Source organism: Saccopteryx bilineata, chromosome 5 (genome assembly GCF_036850765.1).
Source record: "Saccopteryx bilineata isolate mSacBil1 chromosome 5, mSacBil1_pri_phased_curated, whole genome shotgun sequence".
Classification (NCBI taxonomy): Eukaryota; Metazoa; Chordata; class Mammalia; order Chiroptera; family Emballonuridae; genus Saccopteryx; species Saccopteryx bilineata.
The window spans coordinates 181827743-181852178 of record NC_089494.1 but is presented as its reverse complement, the minus strand read 5'-3'; the positions used below and the strand labels follow the sequence as shown (position 1 = coordinate 181852178).

At 39.6% G+C, this 24436-nt stretch overlaps 1 protein-coding gene across 1 annotated transcript in view; it reads left to right on the top strand.

Moving 5' to 3' along the window:
- Positions 1–8312, top strand: part of MTTP (microsomal triglyceride transfer protein) — a 52673-nt gene extending 44361 nt beyond the window's left edge. Inside the window, exons 16-18 of the mRNA XM_066280846.1 lie at positions 2907–3031; positions 5390–5560; positions 7020–8312. Coding sequence (XP_066136943.1) covers positions 2907–3031; positions 5390–5560; positions 7020–7191 — 468 coding nt within the window. The 3' untranslated portion in view covers positions 7192–8312. The remainder of the gene's footprint in view (positions 1–2906; positions 3032–5389; positions 5561–7019) is intronic.
- The last annotated feature ends 16124 nt before the right edge of the window (positions 8313–24436 follow it).

Sequence of the window (24436 nt, the reverse complement as noted above, 5' to 3'; positions counted from 1 at the left end):
CAAAGAAGCTGTTTGAGACTCCCTGCTCCAAAGGGCATCCAGTAATGTCATCCCAGCTTCAGAGCCACATACCACTCTAGATCAACTGCTGACATTGAAGGAAATTTTGGCAGTGGGTGGCCTGTCACAGCCACCAGGGCAGATGGAATTTCTCTGTGCTCACTCTCTGTTTTCAGCTCATTGGATTACTTTTCAGAGAAGGATGTCTGATAAAGTCAGCTTAATAGGGGGGTCCTCTTTAGTCAGCAAAGAGCATGCTTTCCTGAATGGAAGCAGTGGGATGAGTTGTGAAAATATCAATGTTTGAGTTGTAAGAAACACTTTTGGGACCAAAATTAAAAGGTTAAAGGAGTCACATTAGCTACAAACACAAAGCTCCAGTATCTTGTTCCTCTAGTTCATAGGCAAGAATTTAAGTAAATATGCACTCTAAGTCATACAAAGATGTAAGTCTATGCTCTAACTTCTTTGCAGTATTTTTCAGAACAGGTTTCCTTGCACACCAGGAGACAAAAGACAGTTACGATTTTGAGATAGCCAGGGATGGGATAGTCTCCCAAGCTAGGGACAGACTGGGAGCTCATTCTGGCTCCATGTGTAGCCTCCGAACTGTGGACAAGTCCTGCCGGGGGGTGAGGATGACGGAGACACAAAGACCCGACTCCGAGGACCAGGTTCAGTGACACAGATTCGCTTTATTCAGGAAGTAAGCTAGTTTATATACATGGGTTCAGCCTATAGGGTGTTACAGTGTGTCCTTCATAGCCAATGGCTGAAAAGATCAAGGAGCTGCATGGTTGGTGCTGAGTCACTTCCTTATAGCGGCGAGCTCCCTGCTGAGTGTGCCCAGGAGGGTTTCAGGTGCTGGAGTGTTCTCACAGCATTGCATCAGCCACAGCTGCTAGGAATGCGCTCTGCGCTCCACCCACACCAAACTTGATTTTTCTTTTCAATCTTTAGATATAATGCCTACTCATGGAAGACTAATATGGGAATTACATGAGATGTCAAACGTAGACCTTTTAGGACACAACTGGTGGTTAAAAACTGTTAATGCCACTTATTTCATACTCCTCACAAACCACTGCACTATGTGGTTTAGTCTTTTTATGAAGTCAACAACAGTTTGTCCTTCTGTAGGGGTCTGTGCTTTATCCTTCTGTGTGGGTCCAAGAAAACTCTTCTGTGCCTACACACTAGTTCTTTCATGCTCCCTTTATATGAGAGAAATTGAACCTACCCAAATAGCCAAGACACTCTTCAAAACCTACATCGCAATGGAAGTGCTTTCTGCCCACAAAAGGCCCACTGTCTGATCATGGTGAAATGTTCTTTGCCATGACGCTTGATGTGTTTTGACATCCACCTCTACTGCATTGGGTGGACTAACAGGATTGTAATTTTTCAAATTGGGAACAAAGAAGAAAACACAAAGAAAGAAATACTTCTGAGGCAGGGCCCACAATAGGGCTCACTTAAGAACAATCACAATTACAGTGCAAATGCAGAGCTCTGATTCTGGGCTGATACATAAAGTTGGTCATGCTACCAGTTACCAGGAACCTAAGATCTTTGAGAGATTGTCAATATTAAAGATACTGAGCCCTTCACCCCCAACCCATTACCATTTCCAACAATCAGATTCCCAAGCAATCTGATTCCAATCCAGCTGAATACATTTTCAGTACACATCACTAGAGCTTATATACATAGAAATTGCAAGACTTAAAGGCTAATTGCTGGCTAACAACACAAAACAATGAATTTCAGACAACTAAAAAATTGCTTAGGAGGGTCTATGTTTGTAAATGAGTACTGTCCCTCTGCAATACACTATTGAGTTCATGTTGGATTTAACATGTTAATTTGATTTTATTCCAACTGTCAAACAACAGAATATTATGGCTCAATTTAATTGCCTTGTCTTCCTTTCCTAGCTTGATCTAGGCAATTTTTGGAACTTTTATATTGCATTGGCAGTTTTTGCCATGCTTTTAATATGCCAGCAGGATGCTATTGTCTATATTGACACAGCATATACCTAAAAAAGTGCTAAAGGACTTAAAGAGGTCACACAGCCCAACCCCCCACCCCACCCCAAAACCACAGCTGGATTCCTGATGGAGATCTCCATTTTCCCTTATCTACTAGTCTAAAATCTGAGTGCATCATAATTACATGATGACTTATTACAACATAATAAGTGATCCCCGTCCCCAGAGATTCAAATTCAGTAGGTATGGGACTTGCATTTCTAACAAGTTTCCAGGATGCTGATGTTATTTGTCAAGAGACCACACGTTAAAAACCATTTCTCCTCCTAAAGTGTGGCAGTGATTGAAAGAAAACACACTTGTTAATTGCAACCTCACTTTTTAGTGTTTTAATTGTTTACATAATTTAACAAAGCAATAATCTACTTCTGGTGATCAGAGTTAGGACGTAGTTCTAAGCCTAGAGAAAGACTCCAACATTAAAACTACTCAAATGATATTATCTACATATCTGACTATGCCTTTGGTTAAATTGTGATTACTGCCCTGGTCAGTTGGCTCAGTGGATAGAGCATCAGCCTGGCATATGAATATCCAAGGTCCAGTTTCCAGTCAGGGGACACATGAAAATAAACCATCTGCTTCTCCCTGCTCTCTTTCTTCTCTTCCCATACCTTGTGACTCATTTGGTTTGAGTGGTGGCCCCAGGCATTGAGGATAGTTTGGTTGGTCTGAGCACATCAGCCTAAGGCGTTAAAAATAGCTTGGCTGGTTCAAACATCAGCCTGAGGCAGGGTTGTCGGGTCAATCCTTGTCGGGGTTCATGCAAGAGTCTGTCTCACTATCTCTCTTCCCCTCACTTAAAAAAAGATTATGATTTTTATTACTAGTATTATATATTTTTGTTTCTAGGAGCTTCAATTGCAATCTGGACTGAAAGCCAATATAGGAGTCCAGGGTGCTCTGGCCATTGATATTTCAGGTGCAATGGAGTTTAGTCTGTGGTATCGTGAATCAAAAACTCGAGTGAAAAATCTGTAAGTATATATATAATGCTTTATGCAAAGAACTGCAGAAATTATTTTTTTTGGAATTGTTTAGCCTTCTGAATTTTCAAAATCTATACTTTCATTTTTTACCCCCTTTTTATTTCCTTTCTTTTTTATTAAATTTATTGGGGTGACATTGGTTAATCAAATTATCTAGGTTTCAGGTGTACAATTCCATAATACATCATCTGTATATTGTACTGTGTGTTCACCACCCCAACTCCCTCTGTCACCATTTAACCCCCTCCATGCCATTTTCTACCTCCCCCAGCCCCCTTTCCCTCTGGTAATCACCACACAGCTGTCTGTGTCTGTGTGTGATGTACTTATATGTATGTTTTTGGCTAATCCCTTTACCTGCTTTCATCCAGTCCCCTCGCCGTCCTCCCTCTGGCAGCTCTCAGTCTGTTCCAAGAATCCATGCCTCTGTTTCTATTTTGTGCATGTTTATTATATTCATTAGATTCCACATATAAATGAGACTAGATAGTATTTGTCTTTTTCATTAAATCTTAGAGTAGGAAATAACCACAGGAACTCGTCCTTTTCATAGCTTCTTACAAGCAGGCTAGTATCTCATACAACTAAGAGAAGAATTTTCTTGCTTTTAAAGCAAGCAAGACAGCATGCCCAGTGGATGAAAGGTTCATCTTGGTTTGGTATTCCACTTCAATAATTGACAATGTTCATAGGAAATTTTATTCTGGAACAAACTTTTTTATCTTATCCCTCTATTTATGATTTCAAATCTTTCCTTTTTTGCTGTTTTTAGTGGATAAAAACAATTTTCAATGTTCATTTTTATGCAGAATCTAAGTATTAAACATTTAGCCCTTAAGTTTTTTGTTAACATTTATTTTTCTAAACAAAACGCCTTCAGTTCATTTAGTTTTACTAATCTACCTGTCAGATCAAGTGAAAATGTTTTATTTTGAACTTAAAACAATGTCTCTGAGCCAATATAATAATCAAAAGAACTGTTCTTCTGTTCATTATAACGTTTAAGAAAACAATTAAAATGCAATTAATTTCTACCTTTTTGGATATTTAAAATATGATGAGGCATAAATAATATAGGAATGACAAAATTAAAATTCTTGGTTAATATTGAACTATGGGTGAAGAAATTGAGAATGATCCAAACGAGGCACATTTGTGGCCCGTGTTGTTACTAAAAGGAACCAAAGGATGAGGAATGGAGCAGGCTGTCAGAGGGATCAGCAACGTGATTTAGGGCTTCTGATCGAATCAGTCATCTGTCTTCTTTTTCTGAACTATTTCCAGACAGAAATTTCCCCAAATTACACTGAGTTGAATTTTTTTTTTGCAGAAATAAATCAATAATAGCAACAACAACAAAGCTGGATTTTTCAAAAGGATACCAAATCCCTAGGAATCTATCAGGATCCACATTATAGCCAATCTATCTTCAATTTTCCATTTGTTCATTTAAAATATACCTCTTAATCCTTTGTTGAGTGTAAGATATCAGAAGGTACAGTGAGGTATTCTGGGATTTACACGCAACACCTCTGACCTACTTTTACACTGACAGCAGCAGCAGCTGGTGTGCTTTAAGTTGCACAGCAGAAGTGGGCCCCTCCATCACAAAAGCATGGACATATAGCTCTGATTTATTGTGCGAGTAACTTCCCAAATATCTTTAAAAGTCCACGATTAAATTAGAGGATTCTAGAGGTAAGCCTCATACTGAGATTGTTTATCCTCCTCTTTTCATCCAAGCCACTCTTCCTACTATCTAATCTGTCTCTCCAGTTCTCTGGGTGAGTGTTGGAAAGCCCACCATATCTATCATACCTGGGCACCCATTGTACATGCCTCACTATAGGCACGGTTCTTCATGACACATATTTTTTCAAATAGACTTATATCTCTAGAAACCCTTTGGAGAAAGTAATAAAATGAAATTGAAATAGCTACAAAAAAGCAAGAAAATTGTCATTAACATTAGCTGTCTTCTTGCTGAGCTTAGGCCTCCTTCTAAGATAGCTCGGGGTCTCTGAGTTCCCGAGAAGACCAGGCTCCAGGCATGTTTTCACCGTGGCCCTTGGGATGCCCATACCAAGCAGTTGTACCTGATGGACGTTTCATTCCCACATATAGAACTGAAGGCTGGGGGAGGGTTCAGAGGAAGGCCAACCCTGACTGCCCAGTACCTGGGACTAACCCAGCCCTGATTACCAACAGAATTCTAAGCAGATGTAAGTCACATATTCGTCCCTTAAATCATCAGTATCATGAGTCCGGAACCTGTGAAATTATAACTGTTAGTCTAGCTCCGTTAAGTGTGATATTAATAGGTTTTTTTCTTCCTCAAATCTTCAGGCTGGCTGTGGTGATAACCGGGGACATCACTGTGGACTCCTCTTTTGTGAAAGCCGGCCTGGAGATCCGCGCAGAAACCGAGGCCGGCATGGAGTTCATCTCCACCGTGCAGTTCTCACAGTACCCGTTCCTAGTCTGCCTGCAGATGGACAAGGCCCAAGCACCGTTCAGGTGAGAGCGGTGCCCGGGGCCTGCTCCCCGGCCAGCCCCCGGCCACTCCCCGGGAACTGGCACCCAGTTCTGACCATTTGGCTCAGAAATGAAAAGAAAACGGTAAAAATCCAGTGAAATGAATTATGTTTAAATTAGTAACAGAATTATTTCTAGGATACCAAGAAACTGTAATAACTAGTTCCTTTGATTCAAGAGATGTAATATTCTACCCAGAAATGATTTTTCAAGGTTACAAAGGGATTTCATGTACTATAAGAGTTGCCATGTAGTTTCAGCAAAAATATTGGATACATATTTACTATCAGCTAGCTACACAGTTATCTTCTAGACAGAAAATTCAAAACAAAACATCTAATCATTTACCAAAGTTTAGGATCCCAAATGAATTCATAGTTTTTAGGTTATCCATACAACAGCAATCTTGTTTAAATTTCGGCTAAAGCTTGAGAGTTTGGGATTTTGAATTTTTTTTAATGTTTTCAATAGAATATTTAATGTCTCAAAATCAATATATAATTGTCCATGTAACTTTCCCAACACCTCTTTATTCTAGAGCTTCTCATTTACACTGTGTCCTTTGAATCTTGTAACCATGTTTATAAGAATACCCCCATGTGGAAGCAGGATGCTTTTGGTCTAGATAACACTGAGTTGTGGAGGTTTCCCTGACACACACTATTAACCATCAAAGCAATTTGTGTGCTTACAACAGCACGTCGTATCTTACTGCACCTCCTTTGATAAGCAGGCCAGACTTGAGCACTTTATGTAAGTGACATTTCATGATCCACATAAAAATGCATAAAGGATCTAAGTATAAATATGAGTTGCTTATATTGTTACAGAATAAAATATAGTGGATTATAGTTAGAATAGTAAACTGTTGCTAAATTGTAGCAATTTATGTGTAGAGTAAATCTCCATTAATGCATTAAAAGAAACATCAGTCTACCAATAGAGAAACTGCAGTAACCACCAATCCAGGCACATGGCTAACTGGATTCTACACTGGTTCCACACTTCACTTTGGCCACAACTTTGGGGATGTTTCCTTGTCAGCATTCTTATCTTAAATCCAGTTAAATTTACTACTTACTCATAAGGGGAGTAAGCTGAGGTGGGGCTCCTGGAATGAGGGATGGGAGACATAGCAAGGCTTGCAAAGCTTCACAGCATCTCCAGAGAGCTAAGCAGAACTTAGTCCTTCATTCCAGAAACGTGTGTGGCAGACTGTATATACTCCAAGCATCTAAAGTGTATCTGTTTGCATGAAAAGAAGGAAGAAGAAAAAGAAGTCACTACATTCATGGGAATGGAAGCTGGCAGTCTTTGGCACTCATACCCTTTCTCTAATTGCTTTGAAACAGAGGCTTCAAGTATACAGTAATACTTGGCTCTGACAGGCATGAGGTGACTTTAACATGTGTGTGATTTTGTTGTTGTTGTTGTTATGCAGGCAATTTGAGACAAAGTATGAAAGGCTGTCCACAGGCAGAGGATACGTCTTGCGGAAAAGAAAAGAAAAGCTAATACCGGGATCTGAATTCCCTCTCCACCAAGAGAACTCAGAGATGTGCAAGGTGGTGTTCCCGCCCCAACCTGAGAGTGCTTCCGGTGGCTGGTTTTGAAACCAGTGAAGTTTCGCTTGACTTCATCTCCTCAGGAGGGATACTGTGTGACATGCCCAAGTCCTTGCTCTCTGAGAGCACGGTGTTTACATATTTACCTGTATTTAAGATTTTTGTAAAAAGCTATGAAAAACCTCAAATGATCAAATTTGGACCTATTCAATATATTAACCACTGTGTCAATTTTGAGCCAAAATATGTGATATTTTTAGCAAGTGCTATTTTATATAGGGACAATAGTTCTTTCCTGAAATGGAACTAAACACACACACACAGACACATGCACACACTCAGAAGAACCCAGTTCTGTTTCAGTAATTTTCAGTGTGTATGTACCCTTGATAGAACCTTAAACATGGATTGTTTCTATCAAACATGTTCCCCAATTAGGAAATAACAGACCTTTTTTTAGGGTGAGGAAAGGGGGGGAGTGAGGAACAAGACTTTTTAAGTATTTTTCTTAGCCAACCTCGTGAATTAACTTTTATCTCTTCTGTTGTTAGTTTTATTGAGCATTGAGCTAGAAGGCACGCAACACTGAAACACCAGCTCATTTTTGACTGACCATGTAGTCAGCCCTCTGCCTTCTGCCCTAAAAAGAAAAATTGGACTTAGTACATAAGAATTAGAAATATTCATTGCGGAAACTCCATTCGATTTTTTGTGTGTGCTGTGTTTCTTTGGGACTGTAATGTGGTACATTGTCTTTTATGAGGAATATCTTCATATATTCATCATTTTATCTTTTATTTAGTTGTTTTGTGGTGAAAGTTCTAGTCTCTTTGACCATAATCTCTACAAACGCAAGAATGACTGAGAGAGTTTAATACTGCTTTGAGAAATTGATGGATTTGGACTTCTTAAATATGAAATCAAGAAAATATTTTTATTTGTACAAATTAAAAGAGGCACGTTAAACGTTTTAAATATTTATTTTAAAAACACGTATTAATGAAACATGTTTATAGTAATAAACCCAAAACAGATAACAGATGTTCATTTGTCCATTAAATACACACACACACACTCACACACACACACAGAGAGTTTTTTCTAGCCCATCATTGCCTATAAATTTAAAATGGTGTGTGATGAAATAAATATGTGGAAATCTTATTGAACTCCTTTTGTCTTCTGTTATTTCAAACACTATATTTCTCTGTTCTTGCCAATTTCTGAGCCCAGACACATACACAAGTAGCCTTTGCAGCCCTATAAAATAGACCAGCAGCTCTACTAGGAAGTCAGAGCCCTTTGGAAAAGGGGTCACCAAAAATAATAGCAGTCAGAACCTCTTAAGAACCTGGAAAGCTCTAAGCCCAGTTTTCATAAAGCTGTGGACCAGCACCCTTACTGTTACATTACTGAGAAGAAAGAAAGGAATCAAAAACTGAAGGGAGTGTGTCCTTGGTGGTGGCAGTGGCCTTGGAGGCAGCATCTGTAAAGATAATCATAGTGCAGTAAAAGCAAGCTGATTGGGGCCTGAGCCAAGGATGTCATGGGCTAAGCAACCTCAGCCATGTGATGTACTACAAACTACAGCTGCTTCTGTGAAATGTAAAATAATAATTCATTGAGAGTGATGACTGGTGTCCTGGACATTGGTGTTATGCTGCTTCCCAGCTGGTTATCTTCTGGCTGAGTCAAGCACCACCATTCACATGCAACTAACACTCCAAAGAAACGAGAAACCTGGGCCCTTGCTGGTTAGCTCAGTCGGTTAAGAGCACTGTCCTGAAACGACAAGGTCGTGGGTTCGATCCCCATCAGGGCACACAGAGGAAGCAACCAAAGAATGCACGACTGAGTGGAACAACAAATGAATGCTTCCCTTCTCCCACTCCTCTCTCCCTTTCTCTCTAAAAATCACTAAGTCCTGGCCAGATAGCTCAGTGGCAGTTGGTTTGAGTGTTGCCCTGGAGCACAAAAGTTACTGGTTCAATTCCCCATTCAGGACACACAAAGAAGGAGCTCAATGTTCCTGTCTTTCCCTGCCTCTCTCGAAAGAAGGAAGGAAGGAAGGAAGGAAGGAAGGAAGGAAGGAAGGAAGGAAGGAAGGAAGGAAGGAAGGAAGGACCTGAAGCTTAGAACAATCTTTAACTCCTTTCTAGACAAGTAGGATAGAAATCAGAGGAATGGAGTGATAGTCCACTTTTTGAAATGACATATTGGAGCCTGAGATATGACTGTAAACCCCACTTGCTGTCCACAAGTTCTGACCACTTTGTTGTTTCAAACAGCAGTGTCCACATGGCTTCGTCCTGTGTAAGTATACTATCTGATAACAGCAATGCCCTCTGACCTGAGTCCTCTGCCCAGCTGCTTCTTCCTGCCAGCCTTAGGGATTTTGCATGGTGGCTTTTTCTTCGGTGAAGTGCTACTGCCATTTTCTGTCCCTCGATGGAGTACTGCCCACATCAAGTTGCTCTCTGAACCTTTTATGAACCTGACCACCTTTAAAATAGAGGCATTTATATGATATATACACTCACTTGAATTCATCTCCCCAGGGTTAAATATATATATTTTAGCAAGAGAGACAGAGAAAGAGAGAGAGAGAGAGGGACAGATAGGGACAGACAGACAGACAGAAAGGGCAAGAGATGAGAAGCATCAATTCTTCATTGCCACACCTTAGTTGCTTATTGATTGTTTTCTCATATGTGACTTGACTGAGGGGCTACAGCAAGCCAGTGACCCCTTGCTCAAGCTGTCGAGCCCACACTAAAGCCAGTGACCTCAAGTTTCAAACCTGAGTCCTCTGCATCCCAGGACAACGCTCTGTCTACTGTGCCACTGCCTGGTCAGGCTTAAAAATATTTTGAAAACTATACTTATTTAGTGCTTATTATGGGCCAGTTGTTTTAAAGGATTTTACACATCTGAAATCATTTTATTCTCACAACAATGATATTTAACAGGTAACATCATTATTTTTGTGATGTAGATCAACATTATCCAATAAGAATATAATGTAAGTTATCTAAGTAATTTTAAATTTCTAGTAGCCACATTAAAATAAACGAAGGCCCTGGCCAGTTGGCTCAGTGGTAGAGTGTTGACCAGGCATGTGGAAGTCGCAGGTTCTATTATTGGTCAGGGCACACAGGATAAGTGCCCATCTGCTTCTCTCTCCCCCCCCCCCCATCTCTTCCTCTCCCACAGCCATGGCTTCATTGATTTCAGCGTGTTGGACCCAGGTGCAACCTGGGTGCTGAGGATGGCTCTGTGGAGCCTCTGCTTCAGGAGCTAAAAATAGCTTGGTTGTGGACATCGGCCCCAGATGGGCATAGCATAGGGATCACCAGGTGGATCCTGGTTGGGGCACATGCGAGAGTTTATCTCCCCCCCAAATTAATTTTTAAAAATAAATAAATAAATTGAAACAAATGAAATGAACTTTAACAATATATTTTTAACCCAGCTGCCTAAACTATTATCACATCAACATATAATTAATATAAATGTATTGAGATAGTTTATTTTGGTGGGGGGAAGATCAGGTCTTTAAAATATGATATATATTATATATATATATATGTATAACACACACCCGTTTGGATTAGCCACATTTCATGTATTCCGTAGCCATAGATGGCTAGTGGTTACCAAATTGGACAGTACAATCATAGATAGAGAAACAGGGGCACAAAAGACAGTTGAACATACCCCACAAAAGACATTTTCTCAACTAGAAAGTTGTAAAACTAGAATTCAGATATAAGTTGCCTCACCCTGTTACCAGAGCAAATAGGTTCTTCAGCAGTGTTATGGGAAAAGAATTTCAAGGACACTGATGTAAGAGGATTTTAAGTAATAATGACAAGCTTTATTAGAGTAAAAAATAATAATACGCGCTCGGAGAGGCAGAGTGGGCGGACCAGACAGCAGCAGTTGCCCTGGGGTCCTTGCTAGGTTTCCATATGTATATATATATGTATGTATGTATGTATCCATGCATTTGGGAAAGAGCGGTGTCCTTTCAAGCATCCAGTCTCTTTCCTGGCCTCCCTGGGTTTGTGCTGTGCTCTTCCTCATCTAAATGCTTTCTTGGGTTTTCCACGGCTTGTGCCCTTCCACTATCTGATCTTTCTCCCAGACTTTTCCAAGTTTTGCTCTCCCCCTTTTATCATTGCCATTTTGGTTTCTCTTGAACATGACTGATATTTAACGTGTGGTGTTTTGTGACTGTTTTTTTTTTTTCATTTAGCATTATGTTTTCAAGCTTCATCCATGTTGAAGCATCTATCAATATTTTATTGTGTGTGTGGGTGTGGGTGTGTGTGTAGTTGAATAATATATCATTAACTAGATAACCTATTCATTATTTGACAGACATTTGAGTGTTTTCACCTTTGGCTATTATATATAATTATGCTATATACTTTTGTGTATATATATTTCAATGAGCATATGTTTTCATTTCCTTGGATATACCTAAGAGTAAAATTGCTGGGTCAAATGGTGACTTTATGTTTAACTCTTTAAGAATTGCCAGAAAAAAAAACAAACAAAAACCAGTTGCCAGATTGTTTTCCAAAGTGACTACACCATTTTATATACCCACCAAGAGAGTATGAGGGTTCTAATATTTCCACATCCTCTACAATACTTGTTATTATCTTTCTTTATGATTATAGTCATCCTAGTAAATGTGATGTGGTATTTTCATTATGGTGTGTGGCAAAATGGCTAGGACTGTGGTCTTGAGGCAAGTCTCTTGTGCGGACTTTGGAACGCTGGTCCTGCAGGGGCAGAGCGCTGCCCTCGCAAGCACTGGAAAGATTGTTGAAAGGAAAACAGTTGATGCCTATGGCCTTTTCATTACATACCTGAAAGACATTAGTTAATTACCCTTCTATGCACCTGAACCCAGGCTCTGTTAATCTACCTAATGAGCAAAGAGACCAATAAATTTGATGAGGCTGCAGTGATCTGGGATCTCAGTCCTATAGGATGGGAGTCTCCTGTACCCATCTTTCTCTGAATGTTTTTCTGCATGTTTTTTCTTAAGTCCTGGAGCGCCTTCCTTTCGTGTACGCCCACGGCTGAGCTGGTCTAAGCATGGTATAACTTGCATTTCCCTAATGACTAATGATGTGAAATATCTTTCAATGTACCTATTAGCCATTGCATGTTATTAAATACATCTTCTTTGGAGAATTTTTTTATTCAAATTCTTTGCCCTTTTAAATTTTTCTTTTTATTATTGAGTTGTAAGGATTCTTTATATATTTTAGATATAAGTCCCTTACCAGAGACATGATTTGCAAATATTTTATCCCATTCTGTGATGTGGTCTTTTTACCTTCTTAATATTGTCCTTTGAAGCACAAGAGTTTTTAATTTTGGTGAAATTAATTTTATCCATTCTTTTCTTTTCTTGCTTGTACTTTTGGTCATATCTAATTATGACCAAATCCAAGGTCACAAAGATTTACCCCTATGTTTTATTCTAAAAGTTTTAGCTTTCAATTTATGTGTTTGATCCATTTTGAATTATTTTTTTTGTATGTTGTATGCAGTAAGGGATACAAATTTATTCCTTTGTACATGGATATCCAATTGTTCTAGCAGCATTTGTTGAAAGATTATTTTTTCTCTTTTGAATTGTGTTTGCATTCTAATGAAAGTCATTTGACTATAAATGAATTGCCAGTTTTACTCCATTAATCTATATGTCTCTCTTTATGCTGCTACCGCGCTGTCTTGATTACTGTTACTTTGTACTAAGTTTTAAAATTGGGAAGTGTGACCTACATAATTTTTTTTCAAGATTTTTTTGGCTATTCTGAATCCCTTGCATTTCTATATAAATTTCAGGATTAGTTTGTCATTTTCTACAAAGCTAGCTGGGATTCTGATAGGTATTGTATTGAACCTGATAGGTATGTGTATTGGTATTGGAAATACTGACATCTTAATATTAAGTCTCCTCATCCATAAACATGGGACATCTTTTCACTTACTTAAACCTTCTTTAATTTCCTTCAATGATATTTTGTAATTTTCAAGGTATTAGTTTTGCACTTCTTTTGTTTATTTATTCCAAGTGTTTCATTATGTTTGACATTAGTGTAAATAAAATTGTTTTCTTATTTTCATTTTTGGACTGTTCATTGCAAGTGTATAGAAATACAACTGATTTTTGTATATCGATCATGGATCTTGCAACCCTGCCCTGCTGAACTCTTTTCTTAGTGCTAATATCTTTTGGTATATTCCTTAAGACTTTCTGTATAAATAATCATGTCATCTAGAAACAGAGTTGCTTTACTTCTTCCTTCCCTGTCTAAATATATTTAATTTTATTTTATTGTTTAATTCCCCTGCATAGGCCTTCCAGAACAATGTTGAGTAGGAGTGGTGAAAGTGGACATAGCAAAGGTAATGGTGCTGTGACGATGGTGGTGGGGGTGATAGCAGTAATGGACAGTAATGACCACAGAACGTGAAAAGAAGGCTTAAATCATTTGTCAAATTATTGGCAAATGATTTCAAGTAACATACTTGAAAATTCATAAAATCTTATTTGAAAGCTTAAAACATTTAAATAGTCTAAATGCTCGCCTGTACAGGGAGGGGAAGCCTCCTATACCTGTCCCAATGTTAAGGATTTGTTACAGATTCAGACTGATTGAAGCTTCACTGCTCCTCATCAATTTAGCTATCAAATAAGAGGCAGTGGGGAACAGGGGAGTGAGACAGAAAGACCTGGCTTGGAATTCCAGTTCCACTACCTACGTACTGGTTAAATGATCTGGGCACATGACTCAATTTTCATCTCTAGAATGGGTATAATAACCTCTATTTCCCTGTATTGTTTGTTGTTGTTGTTGTTTTGTGGCAGAGATAATCAGAGACAGGGACAGATAGGGACAGACAGACAGGAAGGGGGAGAGATGAGAAACATCGATTCTTTTTTGCAGCTCCTTAGTTGTTCATTGATTGATTTCTCATATGGGCCTTGATCGCAGGCCTTCAGCAGACCAAGTGACCCCTTGCTTGAGCCAGCAACCTTGGGTCCAAGCTGGTGAGCTTTTGCCCAAACCAGGTGAGCCTGCACTCAAGCTGGTGACCTTGGGGTCTCGAACCTGGGTCCTCCACATCCCAGTTCAATGCTCTATCCACTGCACCACTGCCTGTCAGGCTCCCTGGATTGTTTTAAAGATTAATTGCGATAATACATTTAAAGTACACACAGTAACATTTAATAAATGTTATTTCTGCTATCATAAATGTTATTTTAATTTTAGAGGCATAGTGAGCAAAGTTCTAATGTATCAATGATCAGATTTGATCTTATTTATCAGCAAAGAGGTTTGTTTGCTCTTTATTTCTACCTCTACTTTGCAACTAGTTGGAGAGCACAGTGGCATTTACTGTCTAACTCTCAGGCTTGGTGCAGTATGACTCATCTCCACCTCTCCCATGCAGTGAAAGCAGGAGTACCACAGTGAGGGCAGTTTGGAGTAATATACTCCTGCATATCTGAAATCTCATCTTTTCCACATGCTGCTGCTACATAACCCTCTAAGCCTCTCAGTTTCTGCAGCTATAAAATGAGCAGCCCTCATAGGTTGTTGTATAGATGAAGTTGGGTAATGGGCTAGACTAGAGCTTGGCACATAGAAACACTAAATAGTACTCACCAAGCGTAACTTTTTATGGGTGGTCTTATAGAATTCCAGAATAAACCAACATTTATGTTCTGACTTGATGGACTGAATCTATTTTCTGGACCCATGAGTACCATGGGTTTTAGGAAGATTACAAGGTTTGTTTAGTTGCTTACCATTAAAGTACTATTCTCACATTATAAAAACTATTTTCATATTCTGTAAAAACATGACTTTCATTCATTTCTTTACATCCCCAAGTTGACTTCAGATTCTACCAATCCTTTCTTTACCAGACTTCTTTGCATTTGTTCTCTGTCAATGTGATACCTACCAAGGGGATAGAATAAGTATTTATATTTTCATGAGGAAGCATGGAATAAATTTAAAATTCAGCTATAATAAAGCAAGTTCCAGTAGAAAGTCATTGGGGAAAAAAGTAATAAGAGGACGCCACACCATAAGTGCAATGGATAGCATTTTGGGAGCAGGGGGAAGAAAACACCAGAAAACTGCCTCCCTGCTCAGTCATTATCTTTCCTTAGCACTGGAGCAGAATTTCACGTCTGTGTCTAGATTTTTGCCTGTTTTTTCATCAGCATCTCTCTCACCGCCAGGTTCTCTTTCCTTGTCAGGATTCCCAGAGGAAGCAGGGTGTTTGTATGAACTGACAGCACATTGGAACTGGGTAATTTGAAAAAAGCTCAATAAACTTAATACAGATAAAGGCAGGATATAGAAAAACAGGGATGGTGCAGCACCCTGAGACTCACAACAACAAGGAACCTGGAAGGTCAAAGGAGAGAGTGACCACTGGAACCCAGAGAGCATAAGCTGTGTGGAGCTATGGGCATGGATCAAGGGACAGAGCAACCCTTACTCCCTTCCCCTGGAGGGAACCAGGGAAACCAACACTCTGACTTCACTTTCTTTTCTGCCTCTGATCTCCTGCCTATGATCCTCATTGGCTGAACCCAACCAGAAGCCAGAGGGCAGCAGTGCTAGGTTATCTACACAGGTGTAAAGGGCGGTGAGGAGTTTGGAGGGGAAAATGGGAGAAATCCAGCGGAAGCTTATACAGTAAGTCCTCCCTTATAATTTACTGGTTGGTTTAGTCAGTCATCTTACACAACATGGAAGGTCTATTAGGATCAAGAAATGCACTTGGTATAAAGAAAGTAAGATAGATTGCCTCATCTCAAGAAACTCAATGAAGTGAGGGTAGAAATAAAACTAATGATAATTTTAGTACAATGGAATAAATATTGTAAAAGAAAGATGTTCTAAATCCTAAGAGAACATTAAGGGGAGAAAGGAAAAGATAACTTATTTAAAGAGGTGAAATTTGAGTTAGGCTAAGTGATTTTTTTTTCACCTCTATCTGAGCAACTACTTACTCAAAACTGACCTCTTCCTTTAGCTGTGTGTCAGATTCCTTTACTATTCATTATCTTTTTAAAAAAATTTTATTCATTGATTTTAATGAGAAAAGAATGGAGAGAGAGAGAGAGAGAAAGAGAGAGAGAGGAACATGAAGCTGTCCCTGTATGTGCCTTGACCAGGGATCAAACCAGCAACCTCTGTGCTTTGAGATGATGCTCTAACCAACTGAGTCATCAGGCCAGAGCAACCATTATTTTTAAAACCCCAAAGTGAGGTGAGGTTTTTTTGCCTTCAGTCTGAGTGTGCAGACAAATGATTCTCACTCTCAGAGAGCCTACTGAACAAACTGGGTATTCTATTTGATAAGATTTTAAAATAACATAATAATTTAGATCAATAAAAATTCTACCATTTGAGGCACATTATCTAACCATTTACCTTCCATCATGGGATTGCAGTTACTCTAGAATGAATTAGTAATCATTTGCTACCCTCCTATTTAAAAAATGTTTAATTTATTTACAGTTGACTTGGAACATTACATACACATGAAAGCTATTTTCATCATTCTATTTTTACTAGAAATATTTGTGCCATAATCTTCTAAGATTACATGTAAAAGTTTGGACATTTCTCTTTCCAGAATAGGCTTTAGGTTTAAATTACCTGACTCTCTTTATTTGTAAATATAAGTCACCTCCATTCTATTTTGGGGTATCAATCCTCCTCTTTTTTATACTTCTCCCACTGAGCTTGTCCGAAAATTAAACCTGTGAACACAGTCATGGAGTAAGATTTCAGTGTGAGGTGAATTCTTTCAAATTATTAAGCTATGAAGGATGTGGAACAGTGGAGATATTCTAATATATTTCTCAATTAGGTACCTTATTAGAGCTAATTCCTTAGCTTCTTAATGGAATATGAGAGAGGTGGGTATTGAATACAAAGCCCTTATTGGATAAGTAGACAATTCCTAAGTTACAACAATTTACTCCTAACTAAAGGTTTCAAAGTCTCCTTTACTTTTATTACTTATTAGACACTTTATATTGCACTTGTTATGTGTCATGTGCTTGCTCTAGACACATCATAGGCATCCAGTCATTTTATTCCCATAACAACCCCTTAAGGTTGGAACTATCATTATATACCCTTTGTATATGGAGAAGAGCAGCACAGAGAGATTCAGTGACTTGTCCAAGATTTCACGGCTCATGAAGGGCAGAGTCAAGCTTTAACCCAGGAATCTCCCTCCAAAGCTCTAGCAGCTAACCATTGTACAGCAAGTCCTCACTTAATTTTGGAGGTTAGGTTCCCAGAAACTAGGACTTTAAGTGATAAGAGGCTTACAAGAAAACCAGTGTTACCACAGGTTAGTTGATATAAACAAAAGTTAAGTTCATACAGTATACTTCTTGTCACAAAAAATCACCAAACTTCTAAATAAAGACCCAAAATACTTATAATATAAAACATTGAAATAACTGTGAACTACACATACATGTAAAGAGATTCATAAGACCCTGGCTGGGTTTCTCTGTGGGTAGATAATTGTCCTAGTGTGCTAAGGTCATGGGTTCCATCCCAAGTCAGGGCACCTACGAGAAGCAACCAATGAGTGCACACCTAAATGGAACAACTAAGTGGAACAATGAGTTGATGTCTCTGGCTCTCCTTTCCCCCTCCTGTCTCTCTCCCATGCTCTTTTCTAATCAAACTTTCCAACTGCTTATTCCAGTTCAGGATGCTGAGTGGCTGGAGCCTTTCTAGGCAGCTCAGGGTGTAAGGCGGGTCCCACCCTGGACAGGACTTCCTTCCATCACAGGACACTCACACACTCACACTCACACTGGGACGATCTAGACACACCAGTTCATCTTTGGGAACAGAGTCCCTGGAGAAAACCTGTGCAGATATTGGGAGAATGTGCCAACTCCAGACATTGGCCCTGGCTGAAAAATTTTTTTCAACACTATAGCAAATCAACATTGATTGAAAGAATGTTATTCAAGGACTTGCTATACTCTGTTACCTATTCAAGATTCAGTCTGAGCTCCTCTCCACACTCGCTTCCAACATTTCCTCCGAGTCCCATATGCACAAAAGTGCTTCTTTTTTATTTTATGTTATTTTATTTATTTTTTTGTGAGACAGTGAAAGAAAGAGAGAGAGAGAGACAGGAAGGGAGAGAGATGAAAAGTATCAACTTGTAGTTGCATCATTTTAGTTGCTCATTGTTTGCTTCCTCATATGTGCCTTGACCAGGGAACCTCCATGGAGCCAGTGACCCGTTGCTCAATCCAGTGACCATGGGCTCTGTCAGCAACTTTTGGGCTCAATCCAGCATCCATGGGATTATATCTATGACCCCACACTCAAGTCAGCAATCCCTCACTCAAGCTGGATGTGCCTGCACTTAAGTCAGCAACCTTAATATTTCAAACCTGGAACCTCAGTGTCCTGGGTGGATGCTCTACCCACTGTGCCACCACTGGTCAGGCACACTACTCTTCTTGAACAACATTCCTCCCTCTCCTCCAAACACACCAACATTTGGCTGGCCTAGTTTCTTTGCTCTCATTCTTCCTCCAGCCCTTCTGCCCAGATGAATCTTACCAAGCCTAGCTCCCATTACATTTCCTGCATACAGAAGCTGCCAGCTACTGAGTGTACCTGCTTCTCAGGAACACTTATTACAGGCACCACCCACTTTGAAATTAACCAGACCAACTTGGATGACTTGCCCTTCTCCGCTGCCTTATGTCATTAAAATTATTTTTATTATATAAATATCTCATGTTCCCAAATAAAGTGTGAGCTTCTCAAGTTGAGGACCATGTTTTGTAATCCTTAGTATCCTCCATGCAGTGCAGAGTTGGTGTTCAGTAACTGCGGAGCTATTCTCTACGGGCAATAGTTAGTGCATTCCTCACTTGCAGGGTGCCCGAGTGGCTTTCAGGATGGCCAGGGAGCCATTTGAAGGAGACAGACTTCTATCAGCGCCTCCACAGCAAAGCAGTTTACTCTCCCTTCATGGCCCAGTGCTCTTATGCTCCCCTCAGAAGGAAAAAATAAAGGCTACATTAACTTTGCCAAAAACAGAAGGAAAGCAATATTCTTATGCACTATCTTTTACAAATTTTTACAAAAACCTGGAAACAAGCATTTGTTTCCATATATATATTAACTGAGGAAAATGAGGATTGAAAGAGAATATCTCATTGGGAATTGGTATGCTAACATGATGGGCCAAGAGCAGAGTTTTCTACTCAGGAGCACCAGCCTTTTTGTTTCCCTCGAAGAAAGCGGTCACCTTGTGGTTGCCAATGGCTTATGGTCCAGAGCAGTGGTTCTAAAAATGGTGTCCATAAGAATAACCTGGAGCAGATCACTGCAGCTTCCTTTCATTTTGGATTCAACTGGCCTGGGGTGGGCTGAGGATTTGCATGGAAAACACATGAAGTTTTCCAGGTGAAGCCCATGTAGTTGGTATGGGGACCACACTTTGAAAGTCTTGCCCTAGGGAAAAAGAAAGACACCTAAAATTGTAAGAAGATCATTGGTCCCTCCTGATGTTTGTAAACTCCCTCTCTCTCCTTCTTTCTCAGTGTGTGTGTGTGTTTAGAGTTTGTACTTTCTGCAGTAAAATAGATATTTCAGCAAATCCCTAAGAGCCGTCATTCCTTCATCTTTAGGATAATTTTAAATAAGTGAAATGCTAAAATATAAAGTTTCTAAATAGTGTTTTGGATTTTAGGAGGTGGGAGGGTTGGGATATGGGAGGTAGGAAGACATCTCAAAATCATATGTGTCAAAAGTTTTAAGGATGTTTATATGCTTTTACTCAGTAATTCTACTTAGAACCCTTTATTCAAGGAGATACTCAGAGATGCCTGGAATGATTTGTATCCAAATATGTTTGTTGCACGATTATTTTTATAGTCCAAAATTATAAAAAACTAAATATTTAAAAATATAAGATTGATTAAACATATTATGATATTGCAATATGTAGAAATAAAATACAGCTGTTAAAAATTATTTCTCAGCCCTAGCCAGTTAGCTCAGTGGATAGAGCATGGGCCCACCATATGGATATCCAGGGTTCAATCACCAGTCAGGGCACACAAGAGAAGTGACTATCTTCTTCTCTTCCCTTTCCTCTCCCCCTTCTTTCCCTCTTCTTCTCTTGCAGTCAGTGGCTCAGTTGGTCCTATCATCAGCCTCAGATGCTAAAAGTAGCTTGGTACTCAAGCATTGGCCCCAGATGGGGGTTGCCAGGTGGATCCCAGCCACGGTGCATGTAAAAATCCATCTCACTATCTCCCTTCCTCTCCCTTAAAAAAAAAAAAATCATTCCTGTAGGTACTTTGGAAGATAAAGAGGTGGATTTATATAATAATTTTAGGAAGTACATAAGTAGTTTACAAAATATACTTACATGTTCTTTTTTAGCAGTAATTTCTGTAGTGAATTTCTCTGAGGATTAAGAATTTGGCCTACTTTTCCATTTTTAGACTATTTTAACATTTTCTAAATTTCTTCAAAGAACATGCCAATAAATTTGAGTATCTTTTTTTTTTTTTTTTTAAATTTCTTTTTAATTTATTTATTCTTTTTTTTTTTAGAGAGGGGAGAGAGAGGAGAGAGAGACAGAGAGAGAGAGAGAAGGAGGGAGGAGCTGGAAGCATCAACTCCCATATGTGCCTTGACCAGGCAAGCCCAGGGTTTTGAACAGGCGACCTCAGCATTTCCAGGTCAACGCTTTATCCACTGTGCCACCACAGGTCAGGCGAATTTGAGTATCTTTAAGCAATCAGAATAGCAGTGAGTTTGAGTTTTTCAGAAGCAAATATGCTGTAATTGGGAGATATATTATAGTAGTTAACCCTTTGAGTAATATGAATGTTCATGCACTCTTGTACCTTCTGACCATCCAGAGTGTGATCGTAACAAAAATTTTTATTTTAAAAATGTGTAAGGTGGCCCTGGCCAGTTGGCTCAGCGGTAGAGCGTCGGCCTGGCGTGCAGGGGACCCAGGTTCGATTCCTGGCCAGGGCACATAGGAGAAGCGCCCATTTGCTTCTCCACCCCCACCCCCCCTCCTTCCTCTCTGTCTCTCTCTTCCCCTCCCGCAGCCAAGGCTCCATTGGAGCAAAGATGGCCCGGGCACTGGGGATGGCTCCTTGGCCTCTGCCCCAGGCGCTAGAGTGGCTCTGGTCGCGGCAGAGCGACGCCCCGGAGGGGCAGAGCATAGCCCCCTGGTGGGAAGAGCGTCGCCCCTGGTGGGCATGCCGGGTGGATCCCCAGTCAGGCGCATGTGGGAGTCTGTCTGACTGTCTCTCCCCGTTTCCAGCTTCAGAAAGAAAGAAAGAAAGAAAGAAAAATGTGTAAGGCAACATTAAAACAAGGCAAATGTATGTTCTTCTTGTTTCCACAAATTGGTTATCAAACAAACATGACTTTAAGTTAATAAAACTATAACTAAAACTAGTTTCATTTTTTGAAAAAAACTCACTCCCGGGGGTCAGCAAGCATGAAAAAAAACTCACTATTCAAAGGGTTTTAATATTTTTTAAGTGCTAACTACAAGCCAAAGGTAATAGTATCTTATTATTATTATCACATTATAATAATCTATATAATATAATGTTATTCTGCAATACTATATTTAGTGTGTGTTTGTGTGTGCTATACGTATACAAAAAATAAAACTTGTTCTTACTCTATCCAATAGTACTGGGGTATATAAGCTTTCAAAGAACATCCACTCAAGGGACAATGTGTTGATCGGGTTGTAGCTACAAGGAGCAGAAAGAAATATCAGGGTTTTTTGATACATCTTTGATGACTGTCTTTTCACGATACTTCTATTGTATAAATTTATCAAAGGGGTTGACCATGCTGCTTTTGTCTATACTCCTCCCTCACCACCCGTCAGTAGCTCCCGTGCCCCTGGCACAAGTAAACAACTTCTTCCAGTCTTGCTTTTGCTCTGGTCTTCTGGGTCCTCTGCACACTCAGCCCTCTTTGTCCCCTGCCTGTCCCATGCTGGGTGGTTTGGGATGGATCTCTTCTCTGTAGTCATTAGTCAGTTTCCTCTTTCAATCTCCATGCCTTTGACAGGCTTAGACTAGCTAGCTTCATCAGCATATCAGGCATGCTCGCCATGTTTAGAGGCTTCCTGAAATCCTAACCGCTTCACGAGTCAGAGAACCTGGCATGGAATACGCTTTTTTAAATTTTTTATTCCTAAATAATATTAATATCCTTCACATTGGAAATACAATAGTGATTTCTGCCCTATGGGACTCCAACATATGCCCAACACTCAAAAAAGCATGCCCATTAAAACTTGTATACTTGTATATACTACTCTGATTCTATATATTTTTCTATAATTCTTTTCTTTTTATTGAGACTATAGTAATCTAAGGATTGGCTTTAAAATTACTTTTTAAAAAGTAACTGTTCAAAAATATCCCTTATGAGGATGATGGTTTTAAAATTGTCCCCAAATTATTTGATACTCTTCTGATTGAGAGATGGGGTGTCCATTGAGTCTGGGTTCTGTGATTGCTTGTCAAATAGAGTATGGTGAAAGTGATGCTGTGTCACTTTCTGAACTAGGCCTTAAGAAACTGGCAGCATCTACTTCCTGTCTCTTGGGATAGTCATTGTTGGAACCACCAATCATGTTTTGAGGAAGCCCAAGCAGCTCATGAAGAGACCCAAGTGAAGAGGACCTGAGGCTCCGAGCTGGCCCGGCTGATAGCTAGTGTTGGCTCTCCACAGGCTTGGGAGTGAGCCATGTTGGAAATGGATTCTCCAGTTCCTTGTGGAGCTCATGTGTGAAGCAGAGCCACACCTCTCATGCCCAGCCCTATTCAAATTGCAGGTTCATGAGCTAAACCAATAATTTTTGTGGCTTTTACGTCACAAGTTTGAGGTGGATTGTTACTCAGTAGTAAACAACTAGAACAATGGTTATGCTTGGTTATGAAGTGAGGTCTTCTGGACATAGTGTAGTAGGTCTGCATTAGCAGGAATTCAATAGGTGACTAAATTGCTTTATGTAAGAAGTAGGAAATTAGAGGATTTTGAGCCAGCAAGCTAAAGAACCGAAGAAGCAGAGGCTGAAGAGAGGGAAGGGCTCTAGCAATAAGGAGAGTGGCTGCAGCACAAATGAACTCAAAGACCAGTGAAGATTTTCTAATGCCAGAGATAGCACAGGGCTGTTTAAGAATAGGTATATAAGTGGTTCAGGTTTAAAGTGTTTGTTAATGCAGCTGGCTGCCTTATGATGGAGCACCTGCTAGTCTCTATCCCTTGTACCTTAAACCTTCAGCAAAATCCTGCCACAAATATATACTTGAGTCAGGAATGCTCAGGACTGGATGGGTGAAATGAAGTCAGACTATAACGAAGTTTCAGCCACCACTGTCTTCATTGTACAATGGGGCAATGTAATGCAGAATAAAACAGTGCATGCTGGAGGCAAGATGGAGAATGAAATATGAAAATTCTCTAGAAAACAAAAGCCAGAAGCCAGAGGTGACTCAGGAAAATATAGGGCCTGGAACTTTCAATTTTCTTTCTGCTCGATCATCCTCAACCCTGGACATATGTAAGAAATCCTGGATTCTCTTGGTGAAATGTGGGTTAAAGTTTTTGTTGGGCTTTAATCTTAAGGTTTAGAGTGACTTTAGTTAACTGATTGTTGACTTAAAGGACATATTACACTATCGATCCTCACTGTGCTGCTGGTCCTCAAAACGTGTGCCTCTTATATTTGGGCTTTGAAGGGGTTAACTTTCCTGGGCCTGGTATAGGCCTGCAGGAACATTGTTGTTTAAGTTGTTGTTCACACACTGTGTTCAGTGCTCCTCACAATGCTACTTAATGAGTCAAGCAGTTAGAATCTTTGGGTCAGGTGAAATACAATGAGATCAGGGAAAGATCCATCCAAGACTTCTGACCTCCAGAACTGCAGAATAGTAAACTGTGTTTGTCATAAGCTGCTAAGTTTGTGGTTACTGCAAGAATAGAAAACTAATACAACTTGGATGTGAAACATTAGAGTATTTTAGCAAAATGAAGGATTTAAGTTAGAAGACAGAATAAAATGGAAATGTCCAATGCTTATTTTTTTAGTTAAAATAAAGACAAACAATGTGTGTTTTCTTTGCAGTTACTTTTACTGGAAAACAACAACAACAAAACAGATGTTTCAAGAATAAAAA